Here is a 25,468-nt window from a genome sequence, read left to right on the forward strand (position 1 = left end):
TAAATAAAGTCATGTTTAATTTGAAAATATTCTGTGCAGGCAATACTTTCATTAGATGAATCTTATGCATTCAGAGCATTCCATTTTGTTAGTCTTGTCAAAGGTTAACTCCACATATGTATTATTGCTTAGGAGAGGTATTTTCTAAACTGTTACTTCCATCAACGTGTTAATAATGCAGTCCCACTCCATCTATTCAGAAACAAAATCTATTAAATTCAATAGTAGCCATTTCCAGGATACCACCTGCATGTGTTAATCCTTGTTGTCCACTGGACACTGTTAGTCATTTTGAAGAATAACCACATTGTCCCCACACGAGTTGCCAAAGACAGCAGTTGTTTGCTGTTGCTTGCTTCTTCTTTTGTAGAAAATAAAGGTTGTGGCACTTGCTCCAATGATGATGAGGATAACCAGGATAACCACCCATACAGTTGTGCCATGTGCTGATGCTGGAACATCTTGTTCCTCTGTAAACAGAAAAGGTGTATATGCAAGACATTAATTGTCTCATACTGTAGAAAGGTGAGAGAACCTGACACATCTGAATTTGAATATACAATATTTTTATTGACTCCATAAACCTTTTAGAATTCTTTGAAAAGCTCAACAGGCATGTGGATGCGGGCGAACCAGTGCATATTGTCTATCTGGATTTTCAGAAGGCGTTTGACATGGTTCCTCACCAAAGGCTGCTGAGAAAACTCCATAGTCAGGGGATAAGAGGGCAGGTTCTCTTATGAACTGAGAATTGGTTGAGAACCAGGAAACAGAGAGTAGGTGCCAATGGGCAATTTTCACAATGTAGATTGGTGAAGAGTGGTGTGCCCCAGGGATCTGTCCTGGGTCTGATGCTTTTCAACCTTTTCATAAATGACCTGGAGACAGGGATAAGCAGCGAGGGGATCATGTTTGCAGATGACACTAAACTTTTCCGGGTGGTGAAGACCAGAAGGGATTGTGAAGAGCTCCAGAAGGATCTCTCCAAACTGGGAGAATTGGTGGCAAAATGACAAATGCATTTCAATATAAGAAAATGTAAAGTAATGTATATTGGGGCAAAAAATCAAAACTTTAGTTATCAACTGATGGGTTCTGAGCTGTCTGTGACAGATCGAGGAGGAGATCTTGGTGTGCTGGTGGACAGCTCAATCAAAGTGTCAACCCAGTGTGTGCCAGCAGTGAAGAAGGCCATTTCCATGTTAGGTAAAGGTAAAGGTTCCCCTGGACAATTTGTCCTGTCGTGTCCAACTCTAGGGGGCGGTGCTCATCTCCGTTTCCAACCCATAGAGCTAGCATTTGCCCGAAGACAATCCTCCGTGGTCACGTGGCCAGTGCAACTAGACATGGTACGCTGTTACCTTCCCACCATGGTGGTATCTATTTATCTACTCGCATTTGCATGCTTTCAAACTGCTAGGTTGGCAGGAGCTGGGACTAGCAACGGGAGCTGACTCCGTTGTGTGGATTCGATCTTACAACTGCAGGTCTTCTGACCTTGCAGCACAGAGGCTTCTGCGGTTTAACTTGCAGCGCCACCACGTCCCTTCCATGTTAGATATAATTAAAAAGGGGATTGAAAATAAAACAGCCAACATTATAATGCCATAGTACAAAACGCTGGTAATGCTGCACCTGAAGTATTATGTACAGTTCTGGTTGCTGCACCTCAAAAAAGTCATTGTGGAACTGGAAAAGGTGCAGAGGAAAGCTAAATGGGTTGGGGCACCTCACTTATGAGGAAAGGCAACAGCGTTTGGGGCTCTTTAGTCTAGAGAAAGGGTGCATGAAGAGGGGGACATGATTGGGACATATGAAATGATGCAGGTGATGGATTAAGTGGATAGAGGGAAACTCTTTTCCCTCTCATGCAATACTAGAACCAGGGGACATCCACTCTAATTGAGTGTTAGAACAAACAAAAGAAAATATTTATTTTCCCAGTGTATGGTTAGTCTATGGAACTCCTTGCCATTGAATGTGTTGATGGCATCTGGCTTAGATGCCTTTAAAGGTGATTGGACAGATTTCTGGAGGAAAAGTCCATCACAGGTTACAAACCATGATGGGAATATATAATCTCCAGGCTTAAAAGAAGGTACTTCAAAATGCCAGGTGCAGGGGAGGGGTATCAGGTATCGAGTTGTCTAGTGTGCTCGCAGAGGCATCTGGTGGGGCCAATCTCCTGAAAAGGACAAAAAGCTGATCCCACAGCTACAAATATTTAGCTTTCCCACATGCTACACCAGAACACAGAGTTGTAACTTCTGTCCTCTGAAGATGCCTGTCACAGAGACTCGCAAAATGTTAGGAAGAAACACCTCCAGATCAAACAGCCCGAAAAACCTACAACAACCAAAGGTGAGGAATATTTGTCCTATGATAAACAGACATCATCTTTCACTACTTGTGGGAATACCTCTATAAGCACTCTAGATGAATCATCTAGTCTGACCCTTTATATACTGTACAGGCATAGGCCTGAACGTTGGAGCGGTTTGTGACTAGAATTGCAAAGGGGATCATTTTTTACATTTGCTTGTTTACACAGAGATCAATTGTTGCAGTGGACTTGGAATTTAGTTTGTCTGCTCTCCTGTTTGTGGATGCCTATGACACTGAAGTGTTCTTGCACTCCTTTGTGGATAAATTTCCAGTCTTTTGTTCTAAACTCATTGCTTTGAACTTTAACACACAAGTACTTATCATTTAAACTGAGTTATTTTTGAGACTATTTTAAAGAAATAGTCTTACTTTGATCTTCTCTAGGCTCTTCAGTCGTCTTGTTGATAACTATGAAATTAAAACAAAAATGTATATGTGAGTTATTATATATGTGATATAAATATTATGCAGAGGTATAAACGAATGTTTTAGGATATATAAAGTATTCTGTTATTTCTGTTATAGCAATACCAACAGGCCAGCAAGCATAAAGGACTTTTTTTTAACCGAAGGCAAGGCTCTGATCAACAGTTTGTTGGAAAATGATCCAGATTGTCTTGGAAAGAAGTAGATGCAGGGCAGTAGTCCCCTTCTACCACAGAAAGTTAGGCATTTACTGCTCAAAAAGGACATGGCCAGTTACCAAACAGGAAATTATATTTAAAGTTCTAATTAGGAGCCTGATCTCTTAAAGTGACCCTTTTGTCTGCCAGACAATTGCTCCAGTCCAGCTGCAAAAGTTGTAGCCTTATAGGTAAGGACTGGTGTCAGGATTCTGGTCAGACTCAAGTACATTTCCATGTATGCTGTGTAATTACCAAGAAACAGATCACACTGGACCATTTCACAAGCTGTCTAAATTTCTCCATAGGAACCCACCCTAAGTTCAGTTCTAAAGAAGCATTTGCGATGCCTTGCTGCTACATTTTATGGGGCCCCTAAATGATGTCATTCTTCACTAGGAACCCTTCCTTTTCTTCCCTCCTCCACATTTTTTCACCATTTCTTATGTATTTTTCTTGCAATGGGAAAATGGTTAAGGAAAAAAAGAATGGAATAGCTGCACAGGGCCTTCTGGCTCCTTATAGAAGGAGCCTTTTATGAAACAGAAACATCTTACTGTCGGAACTCAATACAAATATAATGTGTAATCAAATAATGTTTTCTACCAGAGTCCTTGCTTAATCCTTACTTTTCCTGATTTTACAAATAAATCCCAAGCGTGGATAACTGAAGGATCTAGTGTACCATTCCCCAGTATGGCCGTTCATGGAAATACATCTGTCTTGAAATTCAGGGCCACTGTCCTTGTAATGGTATACTACAACAGGACCTCCAGGTTGTCCCTTTTTCCAGTTAACAAAATCTACTTCCGAGTTGTCTTCCCATTTCCATTCTCCTAATTATAAAAAGAAACACATTGCATCCTGAGAAAACAGAAAAGAGTAGCACACTAGTTGTAATATGATATGGAAATACATTACTTTTTAAATTTCTTCTCAAGTTTTTTTCCCTAAGGAAAAATGAGGGGAGGTGCAAAAAGGGAGAGAGGGGGAGAGATAGAGGGAGGGAGAGAATTTTGGTATCATCTCTTTCCTCAGACCACACTACACACTATTTTGGAGAGTCATCTGACTCTCAGGAGCAGTTTTGCCATTGGCATATTGGATGCAGTGGTTAAGAAGGCTGAAGAAAACTAGCATTTATCTGGACCAAAAGCATTAACTACAGTATGAAAACATTTTGGGGAAAGAGATGCCCTTACCTTCCTGATAGAATGAATTAACTTTTCAAAACAAAGTGGAACTACTTCCCAAGTTAGCCAGTTATTTATGTATTTTTAAATAGTGTTTCAGTGAAAATTAGTGGGCTCATTTTGTGTTTATTGCACATGGATGCTAATATTTCCAAAGAGGTAGCTATGTCCATTGGTTTCACTATTTATCACAAAAACGAAAGAAAATATATTAAGACCAATAGCTTTACTTATTTTCAAAACACTGATAATATTAAAAACCTGGGTGGATCAGGTTACAAAGATTCTGGTGAGGCGAGGCGCAGGGGGACAATATGTCACTTGGCATACTCCTCCCCACCACATATCTGATAACCCCTTGTAGCCCGATCAGGTGTTAAAGTAGAAACAACAAATAAGGAGGGGGAGAGAAAAGAGAAGGTAGAAAAGGGGGAAGGGGTCCAGGACACAAAGAAGCAAGAGAGGGAGAGTAAAAAGGATACTGTTCAGAAAGAGAAGGAAATAGAATTTGGCCAGAGTGAAGAGAATGGAAATGCTGCCAGGAAAACAGCAGGTGAAAGTGCCACAAGAAAAGGAGGATGGACAAACAGGACTGGGGGGAAAAGACAGAAGAAATTAGGAAAGAAAAGAGGAAAGAGAAAATGGAGGAAGTGAAAGGGGGAGGGGAGCAGGAAAGCACAGTGCAAAGCTGTGGGGTGCACAGGAGAAACACAGAGGTTGCGGTAGCTGCCACTGATATCACTGGCAGTCGCTCGGTCTCTCCCCCACTTGTAGCATGGTACCTTGGTGTCTATCTCCAGCAGGAGAGATCCCTCTTTGGAGGCTATCTCTGTCTTTGAAAGGGGAGCCCCTTTGTAATGTTGGCACCGGTTGGGGCACTTACAGCTGGCAGGGGAGTCTTCCCCTGATTCTCTGCATGCCAAAAAGACTGCATCCTATACTCCTGGGCCAGAAAGGTGCAGCACAGCTCTTAAAGGGAAAGGATGGCTCAATCTAGCAGATACAGATTCTTTTTTTTTTTAAAGCTAAACCATGCCCTCAATGAGCTATATATTATATTTATATGGCAGTGTGGATGGGCCCACAGTTGGCATCTAGGTTTCTAGTAGGAGCTTATTCCTGTCACATTGGCCATGCCACATGGCCTGTTGTGTATGAATAGCTTTTTTTCAAGGTCAAGGGCATGTATGTAAGGAAGCACAGATCTGTCCATGTGAGTTTAGTAGGGGTAACCCAATCTTAAATGCATGCATGCAGTTTTTAAATGTTAAGTACATGCTGTTGAATGATGGCTGGAAAGGCATGCATCTGATCACACCATAAAGGATTGCTTAAATAGCAGAATCTCCCTGAAAGTGAAACCTCCATCTGCCAGGGAATCACTCCAGCTCAGCCCCAAAAGTAGAAGCCCTGGAGATGGATAGGGGTTAGAGTACGTTTCACCGTGTATCAGGTGATCATCAGGGAAATGATCACACTGCACCACTCCACAAATGGTTCAGATTGTGATCTATTTACTCATGTGATCACACCTATTTTTGACTGCTGTGAAATCTATTCCAAGCAGTCTTTTTCCCCTGGGTCAATTGATAATTGTTTCAGAAATTTTACAAGGTTCTCTTTTCCCATTCAGACCTAAAACTCTCCTTCCTTGTTAAATAAAAGTCAAAAGAAAAAAGATTTCCCATTTCCAGGTGACCGTATGATGAGGTTGATGTACATGTCACCATCAGCCCTTGGATGCCAATCCCAAGAGGTAGGGAGCACTTTTGGAAAATGGATGAACTTTCGAATTAGAAGGCTCAGGAAAGGCTTGTGAATTCTGTGGTGAAGAAAATTCACCAACCTTTTCTGTTGAGTTCTTTCGCTATGAAAAAAAGAGAGGAAATGTGTATGATATTTTACCATACCGGCATACAGATAAATATTGAAATGTATATAATTACCATCCACATTTCTGAACAATCCTATCCAGAAGTCCATAGGTTTAAATTGCTGAGTGTGTTCCAGCAGAAAATTTAGTTCAGCTACATCTTCTGTTGAAGTCAACGTGCCACCTAAAAACATCAGGGGAGAAACTAATTAAATTTACCCGCTTCTTTAAAAAAAATGCAATGGCCTAACAGCCCAGTCCAGCACTAGCAAAAAAATTGGATGCCTTTCAGAGAAAGTTCATTGCTGTCTTTCAGATGTGCATCCTGTTCCTTTATCATTATACTTTTGTGGAAAAGAACTCTTGCAATTTTGTAGTAAGGGCCTAAATCACAGTTTGAGTCCGAACCAAAGTTGATCTACTGAATCAGTAGTTGAATGGTGATTCAATGTTTACATCAGTATTACTAATTCAGTGGGTCTACTCTGGTTGTAACTAGCAATCGAAACAGTAGTGAAAATGTCTAATACCTGTGTCCAGGCTATAGAAAGGGCCATCTTCACCCACCGGAGCCTGCCTGGGCTTTGACAGCTTTGAGAGGGGTCCCTCTACCCTCAGAGGCGTGTTCGTTGGGACCACAGGAAGAGACTTTTACAGAGGAAGAGACTTTTTTCGAGAGTTGTGGAACTCCTGTTTGAGGAAGGCGAGACTGCTGCTCCTTTGCCAGCAGGCAAATAACTATTTTGATCAGGCAGACTTTTGGACATTGACTGAGCAAGGGACTTTTTGAATCCAGTTTTAGAGAACTTGGAGAAAGAATAGATTCGCCAGTCTCTGAAGATGCCGGCCACAGAGACTGGCAAAACGTTAGGAAGAACAACCTTCAGAACACGGCCAAAGAGCCCGAAAAACCCACAACAACTATTTTATAATAGTATGATGAAGGGGAAAAATTACCAAAAAGCAAAGATTTGACCAAAAGTGTCAAATCTCTAAATGTCCACTCTGCAAAGCAGAATTCATTCTTGTACAATAGAGGCTGATCCTGTTGCCATAGCTCATGCCATGTAAGACTGATTATGTCAGCAACAATTTTTCATAAATTAAACATTTCTGACCTCTGTCTCAAGGTTCCCAGGTAATTCCTTTCATTGATGAGAAGCCATGGAAACTGTAGGATAGAAGTTTAACTGCAAAAACATGCATCACCAGTAAAATTGTATTGGTGGTGTTGATTTTCCTTAATTAAAAACCTCCCCTTCCTGTTCCATGGCTTCCCAATGATGCAATGGATTACACCAGTGGTCCCCAACCTTGGGCCTCCAGATGTTCTTGGACTTCAGCTCCCAGAAATCCTGGCCAGCAGAGGTGGTGGTGAAGGCTTCTGGGAGTTGTAGTCCAAGAACATCTGGAGGCCCAAGGTTGGGGACCACTGGATTACATGGGAGCTCTTGGACTTATGAAAAATCAGTACTGCTGGTGACTTCATCAGCCCCATCCAACGTAAGTTACATCAACAGGATTTCAACCTATATGATTCTTATATTAGATACAATGTATTTAGGTATAATTGTTCAATCTGCAATACAGGATATAGACTTCATTGAAAGAATTGTAGCAATGGAAGAAGATGTGGTAGTAATAAAAGTAATATGAAATGGAGGAGATGGCAGGATAGAAAGAAAATGGATTTGAGACAATCAGGTTCCTTTCTATACTATCTTCATAATAAATCTAAACACTACATCACATTCCTTTACATACTGATTAGTAACCTGGTAACATGAAAAATTCTGAAGTAAATCAACCCTGAGTGCTCACTGGAAGGACAGACTGTGAAGCTGAGGCTCCAATCCTTTGGCCATCTCATGAGAAGAGAAGACTCGCTGGAAAAGACCCTGATGTTGGGGAAGTGTGAAGGCAAGAGGAGAAGGGGACGACAGAGGATGAGATGGTTGGACAGTGTCATCGAAGCTACCAACATGAATTTGACCGAACTCTGGGAGGCAGTGGAAGGCAGGAGGGCCTGGCGTGCTCTGGTCCATGGGGGTCACAAAGAGTCAGACACGACTTAATGACTAAACAACAACAAACATGGAAAATTATTGTGATTCTGATCTCATTCAAAATAGCACCAACCTAACTGAGCACATCTCACAGATGCTTCCGCCCAAGTCTCTTTGACCGTGAAGATTGCATAGCAATAGGCTCGAAATGGAATCCAAGATCTCAGTGTACTTTGTAAGGTAGGACATCTTCCTGGGACCTCTGGAGTTTCTGTTGGGATTTCACCTATAATGAAACAGATAATTTTGTCTTTAAAAAAAAAAAAAAACAGCTTCCCCTTTAAAAAAGTATGTAACACCACCGTTTTGTACTGAAAATAGTTTCCATATGTACAGGATAACCCAAAGGCATAATTCAGTTCATTTTGAATAATTCATATGTATAATTGTAAGTATAATTATTTTGTTCAATAAAGTCTGGGAGTATCAGTTGCATACAACTCCATGAGACTCACCTCTGAGTAGCTGTACAGATCTTTATTCTAAGATTGGATTCAGAATCAAGCCCACCATCAGCACATGATACTCTCGTGTAGCAACTAACGGCCCATCACTGTAGGAGGGTTCACCACTGACACCTACCCTGGTCTTTCATTCATATATTGATATTAATATTCATAAAAAAATGTACAAAGAAAAGCAGGTCACAAATCACACAATTTCTCGTGTCTATATACAAGCACCAGGAGTATGGGGAACAAACAAGTAGAATTGGAACTCTTATCTAAGGAGGGTAAATATGACTTGAATGGAATAACTAAAACTTGGTGGAATGACTCCTATGACTGGAATACAGCAATTAAAGTATATAAATTGTTCATAAAGAACTGATATAAGGACAGGTGGAGATGTAGGATATGTCAAAAATAAGAGGCATCAAAATTATTCAGAACACAAGTCAATTAATTTAAAAAGGATTTAAAATGCAAAAACATTTGATAATGTATTTGTTTAAAAAAAAAAACGCCAAACCATAAGGTCAGCAGTAATCAACGGGATCTCCAAGAGGAGGCCTACTCCAAAATCAGAGTGCCACCACAGAGATGGTCCTCTTTTTTGTACTTTCATGGGTATTGTTCCTCCCCGTTCATGGCAGCTGGAGAAGTGAGAATTGAAATGTGTGGGTAGATGATATGGGATTTCAGTCTTTGGAGATTTGCCTGAGATTCTTCTGCTGAAACTAGCTGGACCTGCAATTGCTCACCTGAGGATGGATTTTGTGTTTTGTTTACTAAAGCCAGAGTTGTGTTTATGTTTGTCCTTTTTTTTTAATAGCACGACACCAATACAGTTTTATTAATTCATTCATTATGAAAGAGGCAAATATTCAAATCCCACTTTTTTTCTATTGCTACTGTGAGTGGTAAAATCCAAGTAGAATCAATACTGGAATTAAAAAATAATGGCATATATTGAAAAAATATACTCCTTTCCATACCGTGATACTGCTCACAAACAGAGAAGTGTGTTTCACTGCAGTTTCCTGTTTTCCAGTGACCATCGCGGTCTAAGTAGACACAGGCGATTTTCTCCCTTGGCTCTTCAGCAGCCCAGTTAGTATACACCAGCCTCCAGTTACTTATCCACTTGTATACTTCACCAGTCTAAAAGAGAAGCATTGGTTTCAGAAAATAAGGAAATAAAAGAAAGCACTGGTTCCCCTGATCTACTTTTGCTTCTTTTGCATTTAATTCCTCTGCTTTTTTCCTCTACATCTGAAGGCAATGGTTAAAAATCACCAAGGTAGAATGCTAAATTTTGCTAGATGCTATATTCTCCCGTGCCTCCCTATGGATCATCAAGTCCAGCATTCCTTGACATGGGCTGGACTTGATTAACTATAGGGTCCCTTCCAGCTACATAGTATATTATAAGGTGGCGGCGGCAGCAGCTACAGCTGCTACTAATACCAATACCAATACTAATACAGTGGACCCTCTACTTACGGAATTAATCCGTATTGGAATGGTGGCTGCAGGTCGAAAAGTCTGTAGGTCAAGTCTTCATTGACCTACAATACATTGAAAACCGATTAATCCCGTAACTGGCTGTTTTTGTTCCATTTTTGTTCCATTTTGTTTTGTTTTTTTCTGGTCTGTAGGTTGATTCTCCAGCTGCAAGTTGAACCTAAATTTTGTGGCCAGAGAAGTCTGTAACTCGAAAAGTCTGTAAGTCAAGCCATCTGTAAGTCGAGGATCCACTGTACCATGTTTCCCCGGAAATAAGACAGGATCTTATATTCATTTTTGTTCCAAAAAACACATTAGGGCTTATTTTCAGGGGATGCTTTATTTTTTTCATGTACAACAATCTACATTTATTCAAATACAGTCATGTCATCTTCTTCTAGTTGCTGCACAATGGTGGAGGGGAAGGTTAACTTAACTGGGGCTTATTTTGGGGGTAGGGCTTATATTACGACCATCCTGGAAAATCATACTAGGGCTTATTTTCAGGTCAGGTCTTATTCTCGGCGAAACAGGGTGGTGGTACTGCTGCTGCTGCTGCTACTGCTACTACTACCACTACCACCACCACCACCACCACCACCACCACCACCACTACTACTATTACTACTAGTATTAGTAGGATTAGTAGTAACTAGCACCCACAATAAAACCTCCAGCTTAACCAGTCCTATCATCCCAGCAGATCTCTCTGCAGAGCAACACATGGATCCAGAGGTTTTTGCCAATATCCTGCCTCCACTGGTTACACACTACAAATGGAGACCTCGTCACTTCCAAGTCATTCCAATTTATTTCATCCCTGGCTCTTCAAAATTCTTGTGTTTGCCTCTTGGCAAGAGTGTTATGAGTGACAAGAGTGTGACAGTTTGTGGGGCGGGGGGGGGCGTTCTAGAAAGACCAGCACCCCAGAAGACGATGGAGAAATCACAAGGGAAGATGAGATAGTGTGCCTAATACAGAGCTTTAAAAGAAGATGCAAATTGCAGACAGAGATAGTTTCGCTATTAATAAGAGATAACTGTGTGGGCAAAAGTTTGGATTTTTGCAGTTGTTGTGCCCAAACAAGAAGGAAGTGAACTCGAGCAAGAAGTCTAAATATAACTAAAACTGGAGAAAGCAAGCTTAAGAAAGAGGAAGCTTTGGAACAGGGCTGGGATGACCCCCTTCACCCTTTCTGAGGATTGATCACCCTCAGAGAAGGGCCTGGCAGAGAGCAGCTGCTGCCAGCGGGTGGGGTAACCTACTCATTCTGCCCTTTCTGCTTGGAGTTAGAGCATAAGATCAAAGAGTTTCTTCAGCCAGTCCTAGTGACAATTAGGTAACTAGTATCCTATCTGAATTTTCTCAACATACTGTGTAATCCTGCTAAGTTAATAAAAAGAGTTCTCAAGGCGTTGCTTGAGGCTCCGCTTGTTCGGACATCTGTGGTCGACTTCTTTGTACTCTCTCTAAGGCCAATTGCCTTCCTATTGTTCCGTGATCACCCAGATCATTAGCTTTCGTTTGTTCCGTGATCACCTACATCTTTACATATGAAGTTTTACATTTTCCATTCCAAACAAATAAAGCAGAGCTAATGATGGGTCAAAACAAATACATTTGTATGAATGACCAAAAGCTAATCACTGAAGTATATCATCACCTAATATGTCCCAACATCACCACAGTGTCTCCAAAATATATTTGAGGATTCCCCAGATATATGCATCCATTTGGCTGGGGTCAAATACTGTACCAACAATGCATAATTTTAACTATACTGTAGTTTCATGTATACTAAAAGAAATAGATTAAAAAGTTTCTGAGTCTACATGCTATCCTGGCATGAATATTTCAAACCCAAACCTGTACCTTTGACATATTTAACATCATCTTATAAATAACTGAGAAGGGACGTGGTTGCGCTGTGGGTTAAACCACAGAAGCCTCTGTGCTGCAGGGTCAGAAGACCAGTAGTCTAAGATCGAATCCAGGTGACGGAGTGAGCTCCCGTCGCTTGTCCCAGCTCTTGCCAACCTAGTAATTCGAAAGCATGTAAATGTGAATAGATAAATAGGTACCACCTCGGTGGGAAGGTAAACAGCATTCCGTGTCTAGTCGCACTGGTCACGTGACCACGGATACTGTCTATGGACAAATGCTGGCTGTATGTCTTGGAAATGGCACCCCCTAGAGCCGGACACAACTGGACTAAATGTCAAGGGGAACCTTTACCTTCACCTTATAAATAACTGAAACTGCACCTTTCGTGCTAGAAGCACCGTCAGTTTTTTACCCAAGTTCCCAACAGAACTAGTATCGCTCACAAACAGCTGGTATGTAAACCAAGCATTGGCACAGATCTTCTCCAAAGCTGTTTTCAGGTTACTTCTACTGTTGAAGAAGTCAGATTTATTCTCAGCCTTGTGTTGAGAATTACTAACCATGGTTTCCTGAATACGGCTTCTTGGCATATATGTATAATTGTTCTTGTACACCTTACTTCCTTACCTTATTACTGTTTAGGCCAATCCACACAGGTTCCCCATACTTTAAGACCTGCAGCCATAGGAATGACTGGATGTAGGGGTTTAAAATGCTGGCAAGCTCTGAGTGCTCAGATTTACACTTTTTCCTTGCTTCTTCCCATGTCATTCTGGGACCAAGTACAGAATAGCTGCTATTTCCGTAACGGGTATATTGAGAAGCTGGAATTGTTGTTTCAGAGTGAGATAAAGCAGGATCTGTGGTGGAGGAATACGGAAAAAAAGGCAGTTCAGATGTTAAAATATAAATTGATTCCACTTGATACTGAAATTATGGATATTATATCCTTTGTGATTCAATATCTTTAAATGGTAAAAATCTGAAATAAAATGTTTTAAACCTAGTACTCAATGGATATTGAAAATGATGTTAAAAATAAAATCTAAGTGAGGTCTATGTTAAAATCAGAGCTGGCTCATACCACAGAATGTGTGTTCTTTACAATCTCCAAAGAAACAAATAAAACCTTAACAGTCAACAGAAATATCTCTTGATGAAGCCAAGATAATCTTGTTCTATCGGCCTTCTAACCACTATAGTTCCTGCTGAATAAAAAGCATGTTCTAGCATTCAAACTGGGTTATCAGGTAGGGCAGACATACATGTAGGAACTCTGCTTTTGCATTCAAATTAATATCTACAGGCATGGATGAAACGACCCCTATGAACAACTGAATTGTAAACCAACACCTTCCTTCTGAATTATTTAGGAAATAACCTGTAAAAAAATCAAGTTATTTACCAGTGGGCATACAATTGCGGCTGTCTGTCATCATGTGTGTTAAAATATGGCAACTGGTGCCATATTTTCTTCTTTTTCTTTACACAGCTAAGTATCTAGTCACTAATGGTTTTAAAGCTGTCAATTTACTTTTCTTTTTTGACCAAAATAATATAGCATGGAAAATTGGTTCTGGGCCTCATAAGAATGCAATTGTTCCCTGCTTCTAGAAACTTACCTGTGTTCCTTTGACAGATGTAGCTCTTTTTAGCTTCACATGGTTCATTTCTCCAATTTCCTGCCATTCGTTCCGGTCGTTTCAACATGAAAACACAGTCATCAGGATACTAGAGAATGAACAAGACTAATGTATACCATGTGGTATAGTCTATAACCTGGATTGTTTTTATAATCCTCTTCCTACATTTATTTAAGCAGAGAAAACATGAATCTTTGCTTTTTATAGCCATCCCAGATAAATTGTAGATGAATATTTGTCATATTTCACCACTATCCCATTGAAATTAATCTTTGCTTTTTGGAAAAAAAATACCCTTCTCTCAAGGACTGAGCTCTAAGGGAGAGAGTGAACTCCAAAAGCATCTGAAAATTATCAGTCAGGGAGTGTGTGGAGTCTTGAGAACTGATGAATGCTGACCAGTCAGTATTTTAATTAACCTGGCTAGGCAACTCCTTTATTAGCAGCCTTGCCCTGAATGAGTCGTGAGCAGCCATTTGCAGTTGCTCAAGTTGATAGGCAATATCCTCACACATATCCTGGAAAAGCTTTTTCGATGCCCTTCTGACTTTCCCCATTGGAATTCATTGAAACCTGTTTAATGCATTCCAATGGGGAAGAATCGTCGTTGTCTAGTGAAGAAAGCCACTTTGCAAACCGCCGATCAGCTGTTTAAATTGCTGTCTTGTGAAGCTTAGGTCCCGAAAACACCTGTTTTGCAAGCGCGGAGGGAGCTGCCAAAATCGTCGTCTAGTGAAAATCAGTTTGTGAAGCAGAGACCAAACATTGTCCAGTGAATTTCCCCATAGGAATCACTGTTTTGCGAATCGCTATAGCGATTGCAAAAAGCCAATGTCTAGCGAAAAAACTGGCATGCGGGGTAACTGTCTAGCGAGGCACCACTGTACATCTGGATTAATCAGAGTTTAGTTACTGTCTCTTGCAACCAGGATCTCATTTTCTGGTTTTCTTTTCCATGCCTATAAGTCAAGTATGATTCATTTGTTCTCTATATGAAAGAGTTTTGGATTTTTCTGATGTGGACGTTCCCAGAACACAGTCTTGGAAAAGAAGTTGCAGTTTGGTCACCACTGCATAAGTTGAAAAAAAAAATCCCTGGAGAGTCAGCAATGGATAGCCAATTGGAGAAATAACCTTAAATCACCCTCTATACTAGGGGCTGAAATGGGTGGCCCTCCAGATGTTGTTGCTCTGCATTTCCTCCTGGATCTTTTCTGACTATGGAATCTAAGTAGGGTCATACCCAGTCAGAATTTAGAAGAACATCATAAAATGTCAGTGATCTCCAGGCAAGGCTGAAACATTGGACAGCCACTGCCAGTAAGTTCTTGACAACATTGGACTAGGAAGGACTGATGATTTGACTCAAAATAAGGTAGCATCCTATGTTTCCACATTCGTCACTCCCACCATTACTTAATTGCTTATGCTGGCAGGAGCTGATGGAAGTCACAACCATTTTGGAAGGATGCCTTCCCTCTCCCTGGCAAAAATGTAAATAGGAAAAGTGTCATTGAGAAAAGTGAAGCGTACATTTAAAGCCTTACTACTCCACTTCCTTTTATGTTTTTAAAAACAGTTTTTAAAGATTCCTTTAGCATCTTGTCTGCTACAATGCTAGCCCACTGCAATTATTGTCATCTACATAGGTTTTCTATAGAAGCAAAAAGCCATCAAAGGCATATGCAGCTACCAAGAAAAAGAATGAAAGCCTTTGCTGGGAGGACTTACAAATTGAGATGGAAAGCCATTGTCCCAATTTGTGTAGTAGACACCACTTCCGTCTGTCCAAAGGAATGTCCCCTCTGAAGTGATATCATTCAGCCCAATCCAGGTGTCTGCTGTAGCACGTTTTAAGAGCACTGTGAGGAAAGCTGAGAAGAAATAAAGAAATGCTTTGCCATAAACTTTCTGGAAACCATACATCTTTCAGCTGGACAGTTTAGAACAAGAATTGAACTGATTACACTCTGCTAATCTTTTTTAAATATAGGCTAACAAATATTCCTTTCAATGTCTCGTTTGGGCCATGTGGTGAAGTACACCCTCTGAGTGAAACAGAGGATGAGATTAGCTGTCTGTAGACACATAAGAGACACACATTCCTAATTGTAGCAATGTATAGAGCAGGCCACACCAAGAGAGAACAAACTATGGAACTCTCTAACTGTGTGTCTTAACACCTGTTTCGCTACTGACAGTCATTTGCCCAAGTATACTCGCAACAGTGTGTCCCCAACGTAGTCTTGCTTTGGAAACTGAACAACTAGGAAAGGAATAAGGTTTAAATATGACTATGTCTGAGACTAGTTGGCACCATAATATATTTTCCTGTCTAAGTAACAGACAACAAATTGTTTATTTCTCAAATTGGCCTCTGAAACTCAATGCATGATTCTGTAATACAAGCTTTGTTACTTCCCCAGATTGACCGTTTATAGAACTTTATTTGGAAAGATATTATCTGTTGCCAAGCCAGGGATCTTTAAGATATTGATAAAAAACCTACTGTGGAGCAATATTGTCTTTTCTTTATTTTGGGAAAGAAAAAAAGATGGGAGGGCTCCAAGCAGACAATCTTTCTTTAACAATTGGTATATGAAACAGAGACATTTAGTGATAGAAACCTCCTATTTCATTTAGGCACTTTTAACTGGTCCGAAAGTGGCACTCAGTCTTTGGGAACCTGCCATATAATATTGCCAACAATAGTTGTTGTGGGTTTTTTATTCAGGATATATGTGTGCTCCTATGCACCTTACATGCTCCTGGGAGCCCCTAGAACACAGATTTCTTTTTCTTTCTTTTTTCTTGTTCTTTTTCTTTTTTGTGTGTGTGCTCTTTGGACAATTGAGAAGCCTAGAACTAAATGGAAGGAGGTCCACCTCCAAATAAGGTTTCGGGGTTTCCCATGTAACCTGGGCAGCAATTGAAAGCAAAACAAAACACCACCCTCCACTACTGCTTTAACATGGCATAAAGTTTTCTTGAATAGCTTTTAAAAATTTCTAAATGCAGCATAAGTTTCCAAGAACTGACCACACCTTGAACAGCTTTGCTTGGTATTGTTGCCAGGTTTCCACCTTGGTTTCTGCAATCAGTACGTGCCGCAGTCCATTTTTCTCTCTCGTTTTCATTAAAGCCAAATATTCGGAAGCACTTAAGGGTAAAAAAAAGAGAGGCATCCTCTAAAATTCTAGCAATTCTGAATTCATTAACCATGACATGGTCCTGGGTAACAGATATGGATAACTAGTAGCGTTACTACTTTTTCCAAGTTCTGCAGTACTGCTTTAATGATAACTCTGCTGCTGTTTCCACATATAGAAAAATGGCAGCATTTTTGAAGTTTTAGAAGTGGTCACTGTTTTAATCTGTGCAAGCATATCAGACTAAACATAGAAGAAAAAACTAAAACAAAAACACAGTAAAAAAAAAAAAGAGACAAAGCCATTGTGGCATCTTATAGACTCCTGTATTTTAATGTGAGCCTTCATGGATCAAGAAGTGGAGTCTGACTTCAGCTTTATATCCCTTCACCATTTTAAGGTGTGTATACAAGAAAGGCTAGTCCATCTATATAGTACTTACTACACTGGACTATTCTGCTGCAAAATGGAATAGCAATAGAAGGAAAAACCATCAGTACTATCTCTTAGTTCACAAAAACATGGGTTCCTGCATGTCTTGGGTTGGTAGTCTGTGGGCACAGGTGGGATCTATGATTTGATGGTGGCTTGGTGCTGATCCAATATAAAAATAATCTGAAAACATGAAAGGGCTGGAAATGGAAATAAGAGGGGCAAGGGGTAAGGGGGTGACAAGTGACTGAGGAGAATAGAAAGCAGGAAGGATTTGGGGAGGGTGAGGAGAAGATGTTGGTTGAGGGACAGGACAGAAGGGGAGGAAGGTGGTTGGGGCTGAAAGGGGAAGGAAGGAAGGAAGGCTTGGCTTGCTGACTGGTGGCTATCAAAAAAACCAAAGAAGTGCAGAGCAGGGACATTCACATATTCATTGATATCTGCCTCGAAATAAAGGGACCTCTGGCAGGACAGCAGAAAAACATGCTCCCCTAGGAGAGTAATCTCTTGGGGGATCCCTTGGGGATGAAGTTGCCTACTGGTGGCTTGGGAGCTTTGCAGCCCAGTGTCTGTTTTGGAGCCTTTTCTGCCTGGAGCACCTGGTCGGTGTGGGGTGGGAGCTGCAGAGCACATCCAGGGGTGGGTTTAGCCAGGGTTGGAGGAGTCAGGACACAGTGGGGCGGCCACCTTCCAGCGACCCCATCCCTTTCCATTCCATACCTACAATGACTTTCATTACCTTGTTATCAAAGAAAAGCCAGCCGTCAGCACACCCTCCCTGTGGTGGGGGTGATGTGGGAGCAAGAGTTGAACGGACAGAACTGTTATGTCTTTCACAGACAAAATACTGCTGAGTACCACAATTTATGTTAGTCCATAAACCTAAACAGAGAAATTATGTTAACAATTGGTAAAACTGGATTATTTCCAACCTAAAAAAAAAGTACTTCTCCGTGCATATATGAAAAATTAAAGTGACCAAGAAGAAGGAAAAGAAATGTGAAATCCACACTTTTTTGCTATGGTATATAAAGCCTGAAGCTACATCATTAAGGTAAGTGAGCTAAGGACAAAACCACTACATATGCGTTTAGGACATTTTTAGAAGAAGGGCTTCCTTAAATGACCAAAACACACCTATTTGTCATAGAACACACCTTTCTTCAGCTACAAAATTGTGTATGTTACAGTGTCTGATGAGCTAGCATAAATGGGCATTTGTAATGACTTTGTCACCTTGTTCTGAAAGAATGAACGAGCCGCTGCTGAGCCAAACTTCAGCAGCGCGGCTCACCTTTGCCTCCTTCCTCAGAGGTTGTGAGATCTCTTCAATGTCACGTGAGCAGCTAGGTGGGAGAGGGGGAACAATAGGTTATTTAAGGGCTGTTCCCCCCTCTCCTCTTGCTCCACCACCCGCTTGCTCATTGTAGCTGCATAGCTACCTTTCCAGGCTCGAGCGGAGTTGCTATTTTGGAGAAGGGGGTTGCATTGGCATACCCTCACCCCCATGGTTTGCTTGCATTTATTCAGCTCTGGGATGATGAGCGTTTGGCAATATTGGTTTTCTTATCTGCTGGTAGGACACTTTCAATGGTACTTACTTTTGCGGGTGAAAGGGAACAGCGTCAGCTGGAATTGGCGCCGCTGCTTGGAGCCTTGTCAAGTGGGTGCTCGCGCGCCTTCAAGCCCTTAACTCTTAAGGGGAGTTTTTGCTCACGGATACTTTGATTGCTTAAGTTAGTTGATTACTATTACTAATAATAATGTATTCATAAATCAAATGGGTAATTACATAAAGAAGAGATTTAGTCATATATAAAGCAGACCTGCTAAAATCAGTGAAATGTCCATTCAAATTTTGGAAATAACTCTGAAATTAATCTACTATATGATGGTTATTCTAGTTATTTTACATTTTAATCTTTTGCTCCAGTCCCACCTATACAGATACCAATAGTTGCTGTTATTCCAGTTACCTTCATTGGTGTACATAACCACGCAGTTTTCATCATCATTTGTAAGACGACCTTCATTAGGGGCCCAAGCGGCATAGATCACTGGACTTCCATCTATCCACCTAATGAAAATGATGTGAAAATTGTACAGAACAATTTAAATGTGTTATTCCTCTATGATGCATATAAATACAAGGTGTGCGTGTCTGTGTATTTATTTTTCATCCAAGGCAAGTCTATACTGGGACAGGTTGGTGCTGCCTGGAATTGTTGCAAAAGTGAAAAGACTTATACTTTATTTATTTATTTATTTATTTATTTATTTATTTATTTATTTATTTATTTATTTATTTATTTATTTATTTGAGTGACGGACTGACTGACTGATTGATTGATTGACTGATTGATTGATGGATGGATTGATTGATTTGTATCCCGCCCATCTGGTCTATACGACCACTCTATGATGGTCGTATAGACCATCAATCAGGAATTTTAAAATGATTGTCTGTGATTATTTGATTTCATTCTGGGGTTAACTCTTAAATGAGGTAAAGGCCATCTGTGATGAACAACAGGTTTTTGATCTTTGACCTCTGTCAAACTCCAGAGGGAGTCAAGCAACTCATCTTGGCTTCTTACAAGTCATTTGGGTGAACAGGTCAGTGATCTCAGTAGCTGCCTGTGATGGCACAGCAAGACTCAGGGCCAGCTGCTAAGCAACCCTATATATTCAGTCTAAGCTTCTTAGAGTGTTATGTGAAAGTGCAATTGGAAGTTAGAGAGCAATGTCTCCCAAGTCTGGGTCTCCTGACAGCTACAGACTGTAAATTCTACAAGCTTTGAGAAATACCAGTAATACCTTGTTAATTCAGGCTTCTGAATGCTATATAGGGGCAATGTTGGGCTACCTAGTATAAGCCTTGATTTGAGAGGGAGGGTAGATATGGAGTGATATATTGCTTCTACAGTTTACAAAATTAACATTTTAATTAAATGTGCCAATAGAAGTAATAGAAGTAATTTCAGTTAAACATCCACAGATTTATCAGTTAAGAACCACAAGCCCATTTCCTAATTTTTACAGTTTCATTTTCACTGATTAAATTTTAGATGTGACATTCGAAGCTCTGGTGCAGACTCTTTCCAGAGCAAGAGATTATCTTCTCCGTCCACCACACAGTACCACTGAAACCACTTGTGCTGCAAGAAACATACCAGGAGTACAAGGGGGGCCTGTAAGAACACCTAAGAGCCTGCACTACCTGGACGATCAAGGCTTGACAACTCCCGGGTTCTACATTAATTCTTCTTTGGCCAAGAATGACAAGAGAACAAAGAAAGCAGAGGAAGATAATGTCAAATGGTGGCCCCTGTTCTAGCTGGATGGTCCTCTCCTTCTATAGAGCCAGATACTACCAACCACTCTATTTTTTGAAAAGATTTAAAAGAATTATTTGTTTGACATTATTTCTTTTTTATTATTATTTATGTGTTTTCATGTTACTTATAAGCTACTTTGGGAGAGCATATACCCTAATATGTAGGATACAAATAGTTGTAATAAATAATGAATAAAATAATAATGTGGTATCAGACATTTGGCATTACTAAGTAGGAGCTATGTTTTCGGCAGAACCCAGGGAAACAGAGGTTCATCTTGGTTTGTTGTTCATTGAAGTGCAAGAACCACCAATTTCTAACCCTTCCCCTGACAAGCCTGTCTAAAAAAAACCACCATATGCCCCACTACCCCTTCCCACTGCCCCTGTCACCCTTTACCTTGTTCTGCCACTGCCATTGCAGTGGGAAACTTTCCTTCTGGTAGTCAGGCCTGTTGCCTCTTAGGCATGTGCCAGCCTATTTGAGTTTTAATATATTTGTTTAATCTTTTTAAAAAATTGTAATAATTTATTATCTAGCTCCTAGCTTTCTTTTAAGTACTATAAGCCACCTTGGATCCTTCAAGAGAAAGGCAACATACAGATATTTTAAAGAAACAAAGAAACATACATACATACATACATACATACATACATACATACATACATACATACATACATACATACATACATACATACATACATACATACATACAGTGGTGCCTCGCTTGACAATATTAATTCGTTCCAGCGAAATCACTGTAGAGTGAAAACGTCGCCAAACGAAATTTTAAAAACCCATTGAAACGCCAGTTAATGCGTTCCAATGGGCGAAATACCTAATTGTCCAGCGAAGATCCTCCATACAGCGGCCATTTTTCGGTGCCTGTCTTGCAAAAAATGCCTCCTAAAAACAGCGGGGAGCCATTTTGAGCAGCCGGTGGCCATTTTGAAAACCTGACGATCAGCTGTGTTGGTCGTCATAATGCAAAGAATCAGTTCCCGAAGCAGGGAACCGATTGTCGCAAAGCAAAAAAACCCCATTAAAACATCATTTTGCGATCGCAAAAACATTGTTGTGAAGCGGATTCATCGTTATACAGGTAATCGTTAAGCGGGGCACGACTGTACATACACACACACACACGCACGCACGCACGCACGCACGCACGCACGCACGCACACACACACACACACACACACACACACACATACACACACACATACATACATACATACATACATACATACATACATACATACATACATACATACATACATACATACATACATACATTTTGGCCCCACACTCTCTGTTTCCAGTTTCGTTGCTTTCCTACATGGGGGAGGGATGCTTACAGGTGTAACAGAGAAAGCTCTGCTATTTACGGGTACTCTTCAGAGGTGTTGGAACTCTAGGATCTCATCTTGCAGGACAAGCCACCATAGAGAGTAGAAAATCTCACATTACAGTGGTCTAAATCCCGATGTTAATTCTGACTGCAATAGACCCACTGAAATACTAGAATTTAATAATGAGTCACCATGTTCCCATTAATGCAACAGATCTTTTAATGCAACTGGATTCCTGCCAAGATCTGTTTCATAAAGTATGTGTGTATAGGAGAGAACCAGAGAGTTTGTTCACTTACCTGAACTTTCTGTCAAGACCCAACAATAAACCAATATAGTGCGGACTATGCATTCCATAAAAGAAATTCTGCAATAATAGACAGGAAGAATAAGAAATAAGTGTTACAAGACATTACACAACTTTATATTAAGTAAAATTAAATACAGTATTATTAATTTACATTAAATTCGCTTTCGTCCAGATGAAACTAATTCAGTTAATCCACAAGAACAGCAGAATTTGCAAATCAGATCATACAGAAAGAAGATTGTGATCTTGGGAAGAATTATTGTGGTTTTTAAAACACAACAGTGTTTGTGGTTTTTAAAACACAACAGTGCTGTCCTATTTATGTATTTTCAAAGCAACAGTCACTGAGTTCAATGAGATTTATTTCCAAAACTGTGAATAAAGTTGCATCTCAAATTTACCTTTGTCCAGAAATGGTAGTTCATAACATAATTGAAAAACAAGTACAAATAAGTATATACTAAGTTAAAATATTCAAGGGACGTGGCAGCACTGTGGGTTAAACCACAGAAGCCTCTGTGCTGCAGAGTCGGAAGACCAGCAGTCATAAGATCGAATCCATTCTAAACCCAGTTGTACTAGATGGGGAAAGTATATATTCCAGATATTTCTTACATATTTCCACACAAAAATGTTTTCACTTTCACTCTCAATGACAGCAAGACTTCCACCATGCATCCTGCAAAATTTCTGGGCTCTTTCTGCAGGCATAGTGATGTTACTGAAATAATACTCATTGCTCCCATATGCAATCCAGCCATCTCCAATTATTTTATAAGACTGTTCTGCAAAGTAAATAGAAACAGAAATGCTCTTGTTAAATACAAACTGGTTAAGAACACGAAACAGAAATATAAACAGATTAAATGATTAGTTCTCACAATGGAAGGATATGAACAGAACAGTCCTAGAGGGATCTGTGTTGGACTGATGCTTCTTAATTTGTTAATAAATTATCTGGAGTTAAAAGTGAGCAGTAACATGGCCATATTTGCTCATGATTTCAAACTATTTAAAGCAGAGAAAGCCAAAACTGATCTGATGAGGTCTGAAAGGTTCCAAGGTGAGAAGATGGGTTGTGAAGTGGCAAGTGAGATTGAGTGTAAGGATGTGCAAAGTGATGCCAAAAAACTTCCAAGTTCAAATATGCACTACCAATGGAATCTGAGATGGCAGTGACTGACAAAGTGATACCAGGATGGTGGTAAACAGCACAATGAAAATGTAGATCCCGTGTGTGACTACTATAGAAAAGGCAAGCCCTATGCGAGGCGTAATCGGGGATAGTCCGAGCTTTTCCAGTGCCTGACTCTGAGTGCTGTCCCCAGCATGCCCTGTGCTGCAGTAATGACCTCCACGGGAATATTCGCATACAATTCTGCATGGTGTAAGACATTTCTCTCTCTCTCTGGACCATTTGAATTGTATCTTTTCCCTCCTTTTTAAAAATATCAATATATTTGTATGTATAGTCATGTGGTATATACAGTGGTGCCCCGTATAGCGAGGTTAATCCGTTCCGGATTAACCTTCGCTATACGAAAACATCGCTGTGCGGGTAAGGAAAACCTATTGGAACGCATTAAACTTAGTTTAATGCGTTCCAATAAGTGTGCAAACTTACCCCTCCAGCGATGTTTTCGCGTCCGGCGGCCATTTTGGCCGCGGATGACCCGAAATGCCCCCCCGCAGCGTTTTCGCGACCTCCGTAAGCAAGGGGAGGGCGCGAAAACGCTGATAGGGGCCATTTCGGGTCATGCGGCGGCCATTTTGGAGCCGCCGATCAGCTGTTCGGCGGCTCCAAAATGGCCGCCGGACGCCCCAATCGTCGCAAAGCGAGTGCGGCGATTGGGGCTGATCCGTATAGCGATCCCCAAAAAGGGATCGCTATACGGATTTTTCGTTAAACGGTGCACTCGTTAAGCGAGGCACCACTGTATATTATTGGGCTCGTTTATCTCTCAGTTCAATCAGTACCTTTCTTGCTGTGTGTACCAGTTCCGTAGGCTACATGTGCCACCTCACTATAAATCAATTCATTTTCTGTCCTGTTTCTGGGTCCCCACTGCTCTAATATTTTATTTTAAAGAAATTATAAGTGAGATATTGCTTAAGTGGCATATACATACACAGGCAGGAGCCACAGCTGCCTTACCTCCAGGCAGTTGCTTCTGTCACTGTTGCTGGGGGGGGTAGTGGTGGTGTTGCTTTTAAGAGGCACCCCCCTCCCGGGGCCAATCTGGGAGAAAGGAGGAAAAGTGAACTGTGGCTCTCCTCCTCCTCCTACTGTGTTTCCCCGAAAATAAGACAGGGTCTTATATTAATTTGTGCTCCAAAAATGCATTAGGGTTTATTTTCAGGGAATGTTTTATTTTTTTCATCTACAATAATCTACATTTGTTCAAATGCAGTCATGTCATCTTATTCTGGTTGCTGCACAATGGTGGAGGCCAGGGTTTCACTTAACTGGGGCTTATTTTGGGGGTAGGGCTTATATTACAAGTAACCTGAAAAATCATACTAGGGATTATTTTCAGGCTAGGTCTTTTTTTGGGGGGTGTATGTATGTATGTATGTATGTATGTATGTATGTATGTATGTATGTATGTATGTATGTATGTATGTATGTATGTATGTATGTAGGTATGTATGTATGTATGTATGTATGTGTGTGTATGTGTTTGTTTGTTTGTTTGTTTGTTTGTTTATCTCAGCTGATGGGGAACACAAGGTGGAGGGTGCAGTTGTGCTCCTATTATTCTAGCAGGCTTCCGCTTCTGGTTGGCTATAGCACGTACAGAATGTTGGACTAAAATTCGGATAAGCCCTTGATCTGATCCAGCATGGAGGTTCTTAAATAAAACATTATATTCACAGCACATTATATTCAAAGCATTCTTCACATGAAAATGATCAACATACCAAAAGTGTTACTTGGTTCTGCTTTTAAAGGTACACCTGAAAAATCAATCAGATATTAATTAACAAAATATCCAAATGCAATCTATGTTGCATGTTGCAAGCAACAAATAATAAAAATCCAATTAAAGCGTGCCATATTTTTACATGATGTAAGGAATAATATAACATAAGATGAAAGAAGAGTCAGTATACATCTGCATCCACAATGATATCCATCTACAGATTCCTTGTTTACCTCACAAGGGAAGCATGTGACGTAGTCCAAAAATTTAAGCTCCTGGATTGAGTATTGAGCACTAAACACTTTTTAAACTCTCTCTTTTTGAAAGATAGGTAGAAGCTAACATAG

The 25,468-nt window shown here is 40.4% G+C and overlaps 1 protein-coding gene across 5 annotated transcripts in view; it reads right to left on the reverse strand.

The window, feature by feature from the left end:
* The window catches only part of LOC110070940 (macrophage mannose receptor 1), a 45,125-nt gene continuing 19,657 nt past the window's right edge, over positions 1-25,468 (reverse strand). Inside the window, exons 16-31 of one of the 5 annotated variants that reach the window (XR_013537786.1) lie at positions 25,120-25,155; positions 22,813-22,982; positions 22,187-22,254; positions 19,174-19,274; positions 17,937-18,079; positions 16,661-16,775; positions 15,348-15,490; positions 13,596-13,704; positions 12,601-12,833; positions 9,579-9,744; positions 8,214-8,366; positions 6,148-6,258; positions 4,211-4,382; positions 3,638-3,844; positions 2,755-2,793; positions 1-470 (exon numbers count right to left, since the gene is read on the reverse strand). Coding sequence is in view for 3 of the 5 variants with exons in the window: in XM_073003093.2 (XP_072859194.2) it covers positions 283-470; positions 2,755-2,793; positions 3,638-3,844; positions 6,148-6,258; positions 8,214-8,366; positions 9,579-9,744; positions 12,601-12,833; positions 13,596-13,704; positions 15,348-15,490; positions 16,661-16,775; positions 17,937-18,079; positions 19,174-19,274; positions 22,187-22,254; positions 22,813-22,982; positions 25,120-25,155 (1,982 nt within the window). In the remaining 2 variants the exon portion in view is untranslated. Of the gene's footprint in view, positions 471-2,754; positions 2,794-3,637; positions 3,873-4,210; positions 4,383-6,147; positions 6,259-8,213; positions 8,367-9,578; positions 9,745-12,600; positions 12,834-13,595; positions 13,705-15,347; positions 15,491-16,660; positions 16,776-17,936; positions 18,080-19,173; positions 19,275-22,186; positions 22,255-22,812; positions 22,983-25,119; positions 25,156-25,468 lie in introns of those variants that run through there. The other 4 variants (XM_073003094.2, XM_073003093.2, XR_012088259.2 and 1 more) reach the window with 4 other exon arrangements.

This window comes from Pogona vitticeps, chromosome 6 (genome assembly GCF_051106095.1).
Source record: "Pogona vitticeps strain Pit_001003342236 chromosome 6, PviZW2.1, whole genome shotgun sequence".
NCBI lineage: Eukaryota > Metazoa > Chordata > Lepidosauria > Squamata > Agamidae > Pogona > Pogona vitticeps.